This window comes from Diceros bicornis, chromosome 22 (genome assembly GCF_020826845.1).
Source record: "Diceros bicornis minor isolate mBicDic1 chromosome 22, mDicBic1.mat.cur, whole genome shotgun sequence".
Lineage (NCBI taxonomy): Eukaryota > Metazoa > Chordata > Mammalia > Perissodactyla > Rhinocerotidae > Diceros > Diceros bicornis.
In genome coordinates this window covers 30499277-30513361 of record NC_080761.1, presented here as the reverse complement: position 1 = coordinate 30513361, position 14085 = coordinate 30499277, and the positions used below count along the sequence as shown (strand labels likewise).

At 44.7% G+C, this 14085-nt stretch overlaps 1 protein-coding gene across 1 annotated transcript in view; it reads left to right on the top strand.

The window, feature by feature from the left end:
- Positions 1–1709: 1709 nt before the first annotated feature.
- The window catches only part of GLDC (glycine decarboxylase), a 92125-nt gene continuing 79749 nt past the window's right edge, over positions 1710–14085 (top strand). Inside the window, exons 1-2 of the mRNA XM_058565781.1 lie at positions 1710–2168; positions 2717–2795. Of these exons, the coding sequence (XP_058421764.1) occupies positions 1914–2168; positions 2717–2795 (334 nt within the window). The 5' untranslated portion in view covers positions 1710–1913. The remainder of the gene's footprint in view (positions 2169–2716; positions 2796–14085) is intronic.

Below are 14085 nucleotides of genomic sequence, written 5' to 3'. Positions count from 1 at the left end.
AAGCCATGCTGTGGCAGTGTCCCACAAACAAAATAGAGGAAGATGGGCACAGATGTTAGCTCAGGGACAGTCTTCCTCAAGCAAAAAGAAGAAGATTGGCAACAGATGTTAGCTCAGGGCTGATTTTCCTCACCAGAAAACAAAACAAAAAAACAAACAAAAAACCATTGGAAGGACTGGAAGAACAAAAGACAGGGTAGGTAGACCACCATGATCCTCAGGTCAACCACTGAAGCTCTAGTCCAGGACAGCAAGAAATTCCTGCTGCCTCCTAGGTTGGAAAACCACAGGAAATTTCCATTGAGGGTCACAGCTGCCTTGCTGTACCAACGTGGGTGGCTGGTAAGGAAGCACTCCATGTTTGCTGCCACCCCTCCATCTGTCTGGGGCTGTCAGAGAAACAAGAACATGGTTTCTGCTTTTCTTCCATTTTCCAGTTCTCATATAAGTGTAGCTTGTTGACAGGAGACTGAAAACATCCAGAACCCCGGAACCAAAGGAATCTGGGAATTATGGTTCTCTGGCTTCCAGTCCCTGTGATACTTAGAAAGATCATGGACAGGAATGGGGATAAATGCAGATTGCTCGCCCCCCGACCCATGGCATCTAGCACTGAGGGTATCTCCCAACTTTTAGGAAGGCTGTAATTTCCATTCCAAATGGATAAATAACCGTTCAGATACATTCAACCAGCCCTTCTAGCTCACCACCTGCCCCTGCCTGCCATAGACACACATTTTGTCTATCGTTCTTTGTTTTATACTTTCCTGCCTCTCTGCCTAGTCTCTGTGTCTGTCAGCTACAGAACCCAAAGTGTGCAGAGGATGATTGAAGGAAGAAGCTTAGACGAAGAGAAAAACTAGAGGTTCTTTTTTACCCTAGTCTAAGTACAAGAAATGTTCTGATGACTTTGGTCCTTCTCTCTTCCTCATATTAGAAGGACAATTGGAATTTTGAAAGTTCATTCTCTTGATAAAAATCTCAAGAGATAGCTAGAGAGCTTAGATTTACAAAATATCCAGGTATAAATAATTTTCCAACTAAGATGATGGTGCAAAACGTATACCTTAATACCTTTTGCATTTTTTCCGTATGCGCGCACACACACGCACACACACACAGAAAGAGGAAGAGAGAGAGAGAGAGGTGTTTCTAGATTACGGTTTTGGATACCCGTGCTCTCAGTGTATAAATTCTTTTTAAATCCCATCCAGCTTTGTGAGATGAGAAAACTGAAGCTCAGAGGTTGAGTAACTTGCCCACTATCCTCAACTGTAAAAGCATTCTCATCTGCCCATATTGGTTTCCATGAGATATGTCAGGGAAAGAGTCCCTAAAATTGATGAACGGAGACTTACCAACTCGGGAGTCTGGCGTCCCGGTCAGAATCATCTTCCATCTCAGCTGAGTCTCCCAGGCAATTTGCCCGCGGCTGTCCACCCAGATCCCCCGCCAGGGCGGCACCAGACTCTGGCACCGGGCGCATGGAGCGCCCCGGCCAGGCCAGAGAAGGAGTAGGAGTAACTGAGGATGGCAGGCTCTGGGCCAGAGCAGCGGCACTCCCCGGAGGGCCTGAGAAGGGGGAAGGGGGGCGGGGTCTACTCCGCCCTCGCCCCTCTGTCCACTCCCATTGGCTGAGCATTTGCTGGCCCCATCCCAACGCCCGCCCCCAGGGAGACGCTTAAAGTGTGCTGAGCAGGTGCCTCGCGTGGAGCAAGTACTTTGCGCGCGTGTCTAGGCTGAGCGCGGAGCCCATTCATTGCTCGGAAGCATCCGTCCATCCGTCCCGTTTGTCGTCCGGCGGGAAGGGGCTCAAGGCCGGAGGCAGCCGCCACCCGGGGTACCGCCACCAGAAGAGGGGCCGAGAGCACGGCTGACCCCCGTGGCCGGGGCAGGAGACGGTGGCCGCGACCATGCAGACGTGCGCCAGGGCCTGGGGGCTGCGTCTGGGCTGCGGAGTCGGGGGTGGCCGCCGCCTGGCTGGAGGCGCGGGGCCGCGTTGGGCGCCGCGGGGCCGCGACAGCAGTAGCGGCGGCGGGGACAGCAAGGGGGCTGGGGCCTCGCGCCTCCTCGAGCGCCTCCTGCCCAGACACGACGACTTCGCTCAGAGGCACATCGGCCCCGGGGACAAAGACCAGAGGGAGATGCTACAGGCCCTGGGGCTGGCGGTAAGGACCCTTCACCCAGTTCTCCGGGGCCTCACCCCGCCCAGCCCGGGTTCTGCCGGCGCGGCCTCCCGGCCCCCGCCCGGCGCTCTGCTTCGCTTGGGCTGGGACCCGCACCCTGGTGCCGGGCCCAGGCGCGGAGGCGAGCTCGCGCGCTCGGTCCCTGTGCCCCAGCCTTCTCCCACTCGCTTACTTTCTCCTCCCTCGCTCTTCGCGCCTCAAAACCTTGTGTTTTTCAACCCAAGTCACCCTGCTGATGAGCCTTAACTTTGCAAGAGGAGGACCTCTTGGTTTATCCGATTATCTCCGGTTGCCCACTGAAATCCAACCAGGAGTGGCCGACTCACCACCCCGCTTCATTATTTTTTTTCCTCCGAGTGATTTCTGGTTTGCTCCAAGTTGTTCTTTTCTTTTTAAAAAGAAACCCTAATTAGGCAATTTAAATGAGGTTCCCACAAGCCTTTGTAGATGCAAAACACAGAAGTGACTTTTTAAACTCGGAAGCACTTTCCTCTCCTTTTAGTGTTCACGGACTTGCCTTTTAATTTTAGAGTGTTGATGAGCTGATTGAGAAGACGGTTCCCGCCAGCATCCGCCTGAAAAGACCCTTGAAAATGGAAGACCCTGTTTGTAAGTGGCCGGGAGGGCTACCTTAGACTCCGCTTGCTCTGGCGTCTTCTGTGGTCTCTGCAAGTCCAACTCAGGGTTAGGATTGCTCAGGACTGGGACTATGATTATTAAAATAAAACAGCGGCGGGTACCTCAAGGGGTGGGAGAGGGTGGAATAGTTAGTTCACGGAACAGTCGGTTCTGGACCCTAGGATGGAGTCCATGCAGCGCCTTTCTAGGTTTTTATCTCGAACGCAGGCGGAGGACTCCCCACTTCCCAGGCACCCTTCAGCAGCCACGGTTCTCTCATCCTCTGGGTTGTGAGGTGTCATCACCTCTTTGCAGATCAGGATATAGACTCAGAAGGGAAAAAGGAATTGCCTACTGTCGTGCAACCGTAGTGGCAAAAATGGGAGGAGACCCCGACATCTGGCCTCCTAGCCCAAGGTTCTTTATACCAAAATAGCCTCAAATTGTTCTCTTATCTCACACCCAAATTTTATTATTTATACCCACTGAAAGGCAGCAGTACTTTTCGAGTCCGGATGATTTTTATAGAGAAACACACAAATAAGATTCTTAACCAAGATGCTTGGCTAAGAAAGCTTAGTTTCCTCATAGACTTTCTTAGAATTTCTTGTATGTTTAAAATATTCTTAATTGTCCGAAGACTGCCTTTCAGAGGCATTTTTCTGTGAATATTTGTCTCCCATGGACTGAGGCAAGAATCCACAAGTCAAGGGGAAAGGCAGAGCTGAAGAGCTCTTTTTTTTTTTTTTTTTGTGACAGGAAAGAATTCTCATAAGGTTATCTGATTTTGAATTATAGAGATGCTATCTCCTTTACTTCTGGAGTCAAGTGAAGGGAAGGCAATTGGTTTGTTTTGGTTTAGGTTCTGAGACAGAAAGGATTTTTGCAAGTAAGCTTTATTTTGTTTTAGTCGACAACTTGAGGTATGAAGCCAGTCCAGCTGCAGCTGACCAATGTCATAACTCAAGCAACGCTGAGGACTGCTCTCCTTGTTGGTTTCAAATCTGAACCATTTCCTGTGATGGCAGGGACCTTGCTCATAGAAGAAAATCTGCACATTTTGTTCATTTGAACTGATTGAGATGTAGGGATAGATGGAAGCCTTAACTATTTCAATTTTAGAAAATCAGAATCCTGATTTGTTGGATGTTTAAAGAGTGAAGAGTTGTATATTTTTAAAGCAAGCTTTAGGTGAATATTTGAATAAGTAAATGCCTTCCTGAGACTTTCCAAGTCAGAGAATATTTAGGTCAGCCCTTTTTACAATATACTCTAAAATAAGATGTTCTTTAAGAGCATTAGAGCCTAGGAAATGTGTCAAAGTTGTCTACCATTTTTAAGCTCAGCTACTTGTTTCCAGCTGAATAATTTGAACGTTAGGGGATTCCATTTCTCCTCCTCTCTTGTTGGAAGCAGGCTCCTGATAAGTAATTTGTAATTGAGTGTAAACATTAAACCCAGCAGCCTCTGTGAGATTTGGGGCTGGTTCCATCTGGTTAGACTGAGGTGACTCAGAGGAAATATTGCACAGTCAGGAGTCTTTCCTTGCCCTGAAGTGGCAAGGAAAAGCTCTCCAACAAAGCTTGCTTCTTGGAAGAGTGAGCTCTGGTGGGGTGGTGGCTGAGGGGGTCATGCAGAATGCATCAGAAAAGCATCAATGTTTACTCTGAGGTGAGCACATGTCATGGTTAATGAATGTTCTCCACGTGGAGAGGCCAAATTGGTGCATGTAACCTCTAGTAGTAGCATTTCCATCTAATAGTGGAGTAGCATTATCTGAACTTGGTTTCGTGTGAATGCCTATGTTCTTTTGTAGTCAGAGAGGAATTCTGGACCAAATATTTTTCGCCATGTACAGAAGAAACTAATAAGAGCTAGTTATATGAGTCTTAAATGCCCTCATTGTTGAGTAGAAAGAAGATTGTGAGAGCTATAAGCACTATGGAAGTACGTGGGTTACTTCTTATGCTAATTTAATAATCTCAAAAACATGTATGTAGTGCTTACTAAGTACTGAGCTTTTTAAAGTGCTTTTCATATATTAATTTAATCCTTATTATAACCCTGTGAGGCAAGTACCATTATCACCTCTGTTTTAAAGATGAAGAAACTATGGCGTATAGAGGATAGGTAGCTTGCCCAAGGTCACAGCTGGTGGTAAGCAGTGGAGGCAGAATTCAAGCCAGGCAGTCCAGCACTCCAACCACTAGTCCACGCTGTTTTCATTATGTCCTCTGCAAGAGGGTGGTGTACAAAGTAGAAAACTCCTGTCCTGACTCTTCTGAAGTATCCACTTTACAGAGGTGCACAAATCCCATCACACTGGAATCACTCTGCCATTTGCCAACTGCCCTAGTGGAAATGCAGTGACATGCTGAGAGCACAGGTATGGGATCACTCAGGCCCGCTGCCAGGGTGAAGGAAGGGGTGACAGAGGTGCAAGACTAGGGCTCGGTATTGAAGGATGAGTAGTGATGCTCTGCTGGACAAGGCTGGAGGAGACTGCTGGAGGCAGAGGGACCAGCATGTATAGGACAGAGTGGCCTAGACAGTCAGGGAAGTACAGATGGTTCATCTGTCACGCAAGATGCTACTCACCCTTGGACGCTTCAGGAAGTGCTTTGAAAGAATACCTTGATTATCAGTTGGCTTCTCAGTAAGTCACACTTCAGAGAAACAAGCAAAGCTACTCAGTTCAATACCCTGTCAGTTTCATTCTGCTCAAGTGAATCCCCCCTCTCCTCCCCATACACACACACATAGAAAAAAAAGACTAGAATGATATATGTCAATGGGAACATTCGTTGCTCGGGATGGTGCCATTATGGATTTTTATTACTCTGCTTTTCCTAGATTTTCTATAATAACTATGTATTTATTTTGTAATTAATACAAAATTTAAAAGTCCTTTGTTTATGAACCAAGACAATCACTTTTAGCTATGGTGTGCCTCCCTGTGTAGTATTTTCAGTGAAGCGATCTCAAGCTAACCAGACTGAACTAGCCCATAACTTCACAGAGCTGCAGGGTTTAAAGTTTACACAAAATTGCACATTGCTTAATGTGAGCATGCTTAGGAAGAGAGAGGAGAAACTAAACCCCCTAATGTTCAAATCATTCAACCAGAACCGAGCAGCTGAGCTGTCAGAATGAGACTTTTGATGGACTTGTGAGAACTTAATGTTCTAAGCTGCATCATTTAGAGTGATTTTCAATAAATGGTTAATGGAGGGCAGTGAGCAGAGGGAGGTGTTGTGTAATGCAGCTGCAGGTGGTGGCTATGTTGCCAAGTGGGGTTGTGCACTCTCCTGAACTGACCCCAAGGACGCCTAGACAGGGCAGCTATTCCCCAGGCTGGGGACATCAGTTGTCTTTCAGTCGGATGATGTCTATCGTCAGGTCCTGCCTTAGACTTCTCAGTCTGTGACAAGGCTCTCCCTTGGCCATTCCTGGTTCCTTCAGTTCCAAGCTTATATGAATTATTATTTCATCTTTAACTAGGATGATTCCAGTGGATTTTCATTATACAGCTGTGGAAATAAATGAAGACAACCAAATGAGAAAAGCAAAGGCTGTTTATTCTGACCTTGCTATAGCAAGGGAGTCAGCCTTTTGTTTTGGCAGACGAGTGGGAAAACCTTATAGTGGAATGAAGGGCAGGCTTCAGGTGTGCCCTCGATGGAGGCTGTTGGCACAGGGAAGCTGTAGGTGGACAACAGAAGCGGGCATCCTATGTGATTGGTCAGGGGTGCATATTTGCCTTTGTGTGATTTGTCCTAAATTGGAAGCGGGGACCAAAATTAGGGAAACTGTCAGTTATTCAAGTCCTGGCTATTTTGGGGCTGATTTGTTATTGTACAGTTTCCTGGATTGTCACTGGAGATAGGAATTTGGCTTTCTGCAAGCCTAACTTATTATAGCAGACTGGCTTCTGGGGTGGTGTATTGTAGATAAGGGGTTGGTTTCCTGAGCCGGTTGCTGCAGGTTGTGGGTGAAAGTTCTATGGTTATATATGGTCTGGCTCTTGTTCACTTGTATCTTTAGTCACTCACAACAGAGTGTCTTGTCCTTATATTTTGTCATTAATGCTTGTTAGGCAGATACTACTGATGTGACTGATACCTTGGACAGTCAACCTATTGCCTAAATTGTTAAGTGTTTATCGACCATCTACTATGTGCAAGGCTCTGTGAGGATAAATATATGAATAAACATAATCACCATCTCAAGGAGCTTACATCTTACCTTCTTAATATGAATTAAGTCAGAAAGTTAAAAAGTCCCAGGTGCCATGAGAACTATGAATTAAATGCTGTGAGTGAAATTGGATGAAGTGAAATTGGATGGAAAAACAGGGATTTCTGAAACAGTAAGGAGTTAAAAATACGTCTTCTGTTAGAAGCAAATACAATATCTTTATGTTGACTGGGTTGTTTTTGGCATGTAATTATATTATATAAGAAGGAAAAAATTGAAAGAAATAAAGGCAGTACCTTCACTGAGAAAAAGAAAATGGCAAAAGGCCATGTGCAAAGCATAGTTAGAGAACTATTTGAGTATTGTTGCAGTCTCATCCTTGATGGAATCTTATCAGAATAATTATGCTGTTAATCATTTGGGGACTCTGGGGTATTTTCCAGCACCACCAAGCAATTCTCCAATTCTCAGCGGACATTGACTAGGTATCCTACAAATTTAACTCAATTCTGACACTATCTACCTGGAGATAGCATCAGATCCCACAGGTTAAGGGCTCCGTCCCCCAAGCCTGCCCTCACTCCAGATGCCAATCACAAGTCCAGGTTGTCACCTGTGCTTCTCAACAACAAGCTATAAATTGGAGATTCCCATGATCTTCTTCTTGGGTTGGATTAATTTGGTAGAGCAGCTCACAGAACTCAGAGAAACATTTCTTTATATTTCCCGTTTATTATAAAGGATATTATAAAAGATCCAGATGAACCGCCAGAGGAAGAGGTGCATAGGGTGAGGTCTAGAAGGGTCCCTAGCACAGGAGCTTCTGTCCCCTGTCCCTGTGGAACTGGGGTGGGCCACTCTGCCAGCACATGGATGCGTTAGCCATCCTAGAAGCTCATCAAATCTGTTGTTCAAGAGTTTTTATAGAGCTTAATCTGCAGCCACTGCCCCCACACCCCCTTCCCCTTCCCAGAGGTCTGTGGGTGGGGCTGAAAGTTCCAACCCTCTAATCACTTGGTCTTTCTGGTGATCAGCCCCATCCTAGGGCTATGTAGGGACCTCACCCTGTCACTTCATTAGCATAAACTCAGATGTGATCAAAAGAGCTTTTATGAATAACAAAAGACACTCCCTATTACTTAGGAAATTCCAAAGACAACAACCAAATATACTTCTTGTTATACCACAGGGATTTTCAGATAAATATGTGGAAGTATATCTTTATAGAAGTAGAGAGGTGAGAGATTCATTTTAAAAGAGATGAATCCTAAAATAAGTTATAATCATTTTTTTCCCCTTCCTTTTATAATTAGAACACCAAGGGCCGGCCCCGTGGCTTAGTGGTTAAGTGAGCGCGCTCCACTGCTGGCGACCCGGGTTCGGATCCCGGGCTCGCACCGACGCGCTGCTTCTCTGGCCATGCTGAGGCCGCGTCCCACATACAGCAACTAGAAGGATATGCAGCTGTGACACACAACTATCTACTGGGGCTTTGGGGGGAAAAAATAAATAAATAAAATCTTAAAAAAAAAAAAAAAAAAAAAGAACACCAAGCTAGAAATCTCAGTCTTTATAAAGTATCATTTTTAGCATTAAAATGTTTTGGACTTTCTTATTTTTTAACATACAAATGATACAAAAATGCTGACATGTGATGAGAGGCCAAAGAGGTCAGTGATTGAGACAAAGAGCATAAAATGTAAAAGAATATTTCCCTCCTCATCTTGTTAAAGGATCATGGAATTCACACAGCAACATCAAAGGTATTTTATATAAATGGAATTACTTCTTTAACAATATTTTTAAAATTGACTTTTGGAAACGCCATTGTATTAGTTATCTCTTGCTGAATAAGAGATTACTGCAAAGCCCAGTTGCTTAAAACAACAATGAACATTTATTTTCCACAGTTTCTGTGGGTCAGGAATCCAAGAGTGGCTAAGCTGGGTGGTTCTGGCTCCGTGTTTCTGATGAGCTGCAGTCACACATTGGTGGATGCTCAACCACGGCTGGAGGAGCCACTTCAAGGTGGCTCACTCACATTGCTGGCAAGATGGTGCTGGCTCTTAGTGGGAGGTCTTAGTGCCTCCTCATGTGGGTCTCTACTGCTTGATTGTCCTCTCAACCTGGTAGCTGGATTTCCCCAGAGCCAGTGATGCAAGAGAGAAAGAAAGCCAGGTAGAAGCTATTTTTATGACCTACCCTCAGAATTCTTATAGCATCACTTGCACTATATTCTGTTAATTAGAATGAGTCACTAAATCTGGCCTGAATTCTGGGGAAGGGGAGTTAGTTTCCACCTTTCGAAGGGAGGAGAGTAAACAAATTTGCAGATGTATTTTTTTACTAGACTTTAGTTTTTTAGAGCAATTGTACGTTCACAGCAAAATAGAGCAGAAAGTACAGAGAGTTCCCTTAATACTGCCTGCCCCTACTCACGGATAACCTCCCCCTTTATCAACATACCCCACGGCTACGTTAGTACCCCACAACCTACATTGACATATCAGTATCACTCAAGTCCATAGTTTACTCACTTTTGGTGGACATTCTGTGGGTTTGGACAAATGTGTAAAGACATGTATCCATCATTATAATATCATACAGAATAGTTTCACTGCCCTAAAAGTCCTCTGCAGACATATTTTTATCTAACTTTTGAAAATATTCAATGCTATCAAAATGAAATAAATTATACTGTGTTGTAAATATAGTGTTACTCTTGAGGACTATTGAGGGACATAGGACCAATAATACACTAAATGCTGCAGCCTACTCACCTTTGTCACCATTGAGTTATAAGCTACTATCACCAAATCTGTTTCTTCAGCTTCTTCCATCTACTTCCATTCCTCATTTATTGAGAGGCTTCTATGGAAGATCAGATACTATTTTAGGCACTGAGGGTACAAGAGTCAGGAGATAAAGGATGATGAAGATATGACCCTGACTGTAGGTTACAACTGATAGGGAGATAGATATTGAATAGCTCTATGGATTTACAAATACAATGAATCCTTTGGCTGAAGTTATGGCATGAGCAGAGGCATGGAATTGTGGAGATACATGGTTATTTGAGGGATGGTGAGTAGACCCTGTGTATAGGACATTAGGCTGCAGGGAGGCGTGGAAAACAAGGTATGGAGGGCTCAGAGCCATGGTAAGGGATTTGTTTTCTTCTATGTATTGTGGAGACATTAACAGTTATTACAGGGGCAGGCCCCATGGCGTAGTGGTTAGGTGTGCACACTCCGCTGCTGATGGCCCAGGTTTGGATCCCGGGTGTGCACTGACACACTGCTTGTCAGGCCATGCTGTGGCGGCATCCCATATAAAGTGGAGGCAGATGGGCACAGATGTTAGCTCAGGTCCGGTCTTCCCCAGCAGAAAGAGGAGGATTGGCATGGATGTTAGCTCAGGGCTGTCTTTCCTCAGACACACACAAACACTAAATAAATAAATAAATTTATAAAAATAACAGTTATTACAGAGGGAAGTGACATGATGCAACTTGTGTTTTGCAGAGTGCCTCTGAGATCAGAGGCAAAGAGACCAGCTGGGAGATTGCTGGAGAGTTTAGAGGTGAGATGTTAAATGTGCATTAGTTTAGGTCCACCAGGAAGCAGACAACAAGACAATTTTAGATATGTAGGAAATTTATTGTGGGTGGGAGCAGGAGAATGCAGAGGAGCCTTTAGGCTGTGATGCAGGTCTGACCCTGGTGGAAGGGGAGAGAGCTGGAAGGGCGATTGGGAACGAAGAGCCTTAGATTACAGCACAGATCTCAGAAAGTTTTGGTGAGTCTGAGTGGGAGTCCTTGAGCCAAAGTCACCCATGGGAGGAGTCTAGGAGGAGCTTTGGGCTGGGTGCTAGATAGACAATGAGATTGTGAGCTGCTTGCAGGCAGGTCTGTGTTCCAACTTTTATTCCTTATGTCCTCTTTCCATCCCACCAAATGGTACTGTGCCTCACTTTAATAAGGCTCCGTGAATAACGTTCGTCTCGTTTGACTGCTCAGGTTTGTTTTACTTATTAAACTCAAAAGTATTTTTACAAAAATGCAAATTGAGAATTTTAGTAAGGATTCTCAATGCCTATATCGTCAACATACTAATTGATAAAACAATGAGGAAACAAAATTTCTGAAAATCTGAAATAATTGCATTAATTATTATTATTTTTTTTAATGAGGAAGATCAGCCCTGAGCTAACATCCATGCTAATCCTCCTCTTTTTGCTGAGGAAGACCGGCTCTGAGCTAACATCTATTGCCAATCCTCCTCCTTTTTTTTCCCCAAAGCCCCAGTAGGTAGTTGTATGTCATAGTTGCACATCCTTCTAGTTGCTGTATGTGGGACTCGCCTCAGCATGGCGGGAGAAGCGATGTGTCGGTGCCCACCCTGGATCAGAACCCCGGGCCGCCAGTAGCGGAGCGCGCGCACTTAACCACTAAGCCACGGGGCCGGCCCTACGTTCATTAATTATTGCACTGAATTATTTCACAGAACTGGCTTAATAGCTTTGGGTTTTCATTTATAAATGTTTCTCTGAAGCCCAGGCTTTTAGGGATGCAGTTGAACTAAGTGCGAGAACAATTTCTGCATTGATTTGTCATCATGGATTCTGTGATGGATGGTTATTGTGAATATTAAGCTAGCTGTATGTGGGAGTTTAGGTGAATTTTCATTGCAATACCTCAATTCTCCTGTTTTTCTGAGCACCTACTGTGTACTTAGCAATCTGCTATGCCCCTACCCTCAAAGAGGTTATAGTTAGTTGAGTTGGTGAGATTCTGGGTTGGACTGCAAATTTCTCTGTGTGCCTATTCCTTTGATCTATAAAAAATTATCTCTTTCCTGCAAGCATGTTAAATTGTTTGAGTTGGACTCTCAGACCATATCCTTCCCTCCTTCTTCTTTCTCTGCTAGTGTAACAATGTACCCACAGGGCAGCAAAGAGGAAAAACAAATACCGGGACTTCCACCCTGATTCTCATTTCAAACTGACTTGGCCTGATGACATAGTTCAACTGGTGTTCTAGATAAATATGAATTGCAGTGTATCTCCCTACATTTCTTTAAAAAATATTCACAGATTGAATTAAGAGAGGTGGTGGAGAAGCCTCCCATAGAAAGTAGTGTCATCCAAGTCCAAGGAGTAGATAACAGACATGGCACCCCTCGTCTCCACTTCTCCGCTGTGGGATGCTGTTCTGGTTTTCCTACAGCTGGTATAAGATCTTGAACCTGTGTATCTTTTGGATGAGCAGGAAGAACTGCAGGGATTGCTCACTCCTTTGAAGACGAGGGACCAAGGAGCCATCAGAAACACAGATTGGACATGTCTCGGCTCCTTTCAACTGGAGGTGCCCAGCAGAAGGCTCTAATCCCTGAGGGTCATGAGGGACTGGATGAAGTGGGGTGTTAATTGGCTGAGTAAGAAGATGGGGAAGAGCCTGGCAGGATTAGGGCAAAGAGAGTCAGAGCCCCAGGTCAGGCCTGGGTGGTACTCTCCTGACCACGTGCTGTCACATGGGGTCGGGGGTGCCCCTCTACCAGTCTGGAAGGGTTTTCAATTCAAAGAGTTTCATTATTCCACATTACACAGAGCTTATGGATTGGTTTGCCTTCCTGGAATGAACAAATTCTGTGATTCAATAGACTTTGGTTGTGAAATGCTCCTTGGCCAGGGGAGGAAACTTGACAAATACGAGGCAGTAGGGTTTATGGGCTGGGTAAGTGAGTTTAAGTCAGGCTGTTATGGGGGAGAGAGAGGGTCCTGCAAATGATTAGGTGATGTTGGGGAAAGGCTATACATTACAATGGAAATTTTTTTTTTAATGATTTTATTTATTTATTTATTTATCCCCCCAAAGCCCCAGTAGATAGTTGTATGTCGTAGCTGCACATCCTTCTAGTTGCTGTATGTGGGACACGGCCTCAGCATGGCTGGAGAAGCGGCGCATCGGTGCACGCCCGGGATCCGAACCCGGGCCGCCAGCAGCGGAGCGCGCGCACTTAATCGCTAAGCCACGGGGCCGGCCCAACAATGGAATTTTTAAGCAAATTCTCGCTTCCACCCAGAAAATCAGAAAATCCTGACATATGTGTGATTCATGGTCTGTTTATCTTGATTGAGACCCTCGTCCCCTCCCCATGGTTTCCTGAGCAGCTTTGAAGCCAAAGATCTGCCTGTTGGCAAGAAAAATACGCCAAGGCAGTCTCTGTCCTCACATTCTGGCCCCAGCTTCCCCCTTCAGCCTCCGGCAGAAAAAGGCCTTTCTGGGCAAATTCAAATATGAGTCTGTTGGTTTTCAGTCCTGATGATTTCCTTGGAGACCTTTTCTGAGTATCTTGCCAAGTGCATGAAGGGCGGGGTGTGGGAGGGAGGCTCTGATACTGGTTGAGTGGCTGCTCTGTGCTGGACGCTGCTGTGCTGCTGGAAAATGCTCTGTGGACGGCTGGCCGATTGAAGACTGGCAGGTGTCTGCACCCATATATTTCACAAGGAGGATTTTGTTGTGGGTGTAACATTTTAATTTTTGAATAAATAACATAAACACATTGTCCAAAATTCAGAAGCACAAAAAGATATACAGGGAAAAGTAAGACTCATTCCCACTTACCAATTTCTTGAGAATCTTCCCAGAGATATTCTGTTAATATACAGCATATGCATATATGTTTATTTTTTTAAAATATAAATGGCAGAATAATATATACTCTCTGTGGAAACTTAGGCATAATATTTTTAGATTGTCAAAAAAGTAAAAGCAAAGCATGGAAAACATTTTCCATATGCTGTAGACCCCCCTTATTAGAGGGGGATATGTTCCAAGACCCCCAGGGAATGCCTGAAACCGTGGATAGTGCCGAACCCTATATATACTATGCTTTTTCCTATACATACATACCTATGATAAAATTTAATTTATAAATTAGGCACAGAAAGAGATTAATGACAATAATTAATAATAAAATAGAACAATTATAACAATACACTGTAACAAAAGTTATCAAACTCTTAGCAACCTCAGCATACATTTTTGTTCTTATTAAGTTGAGAACTTTCACCTTTTCACTTA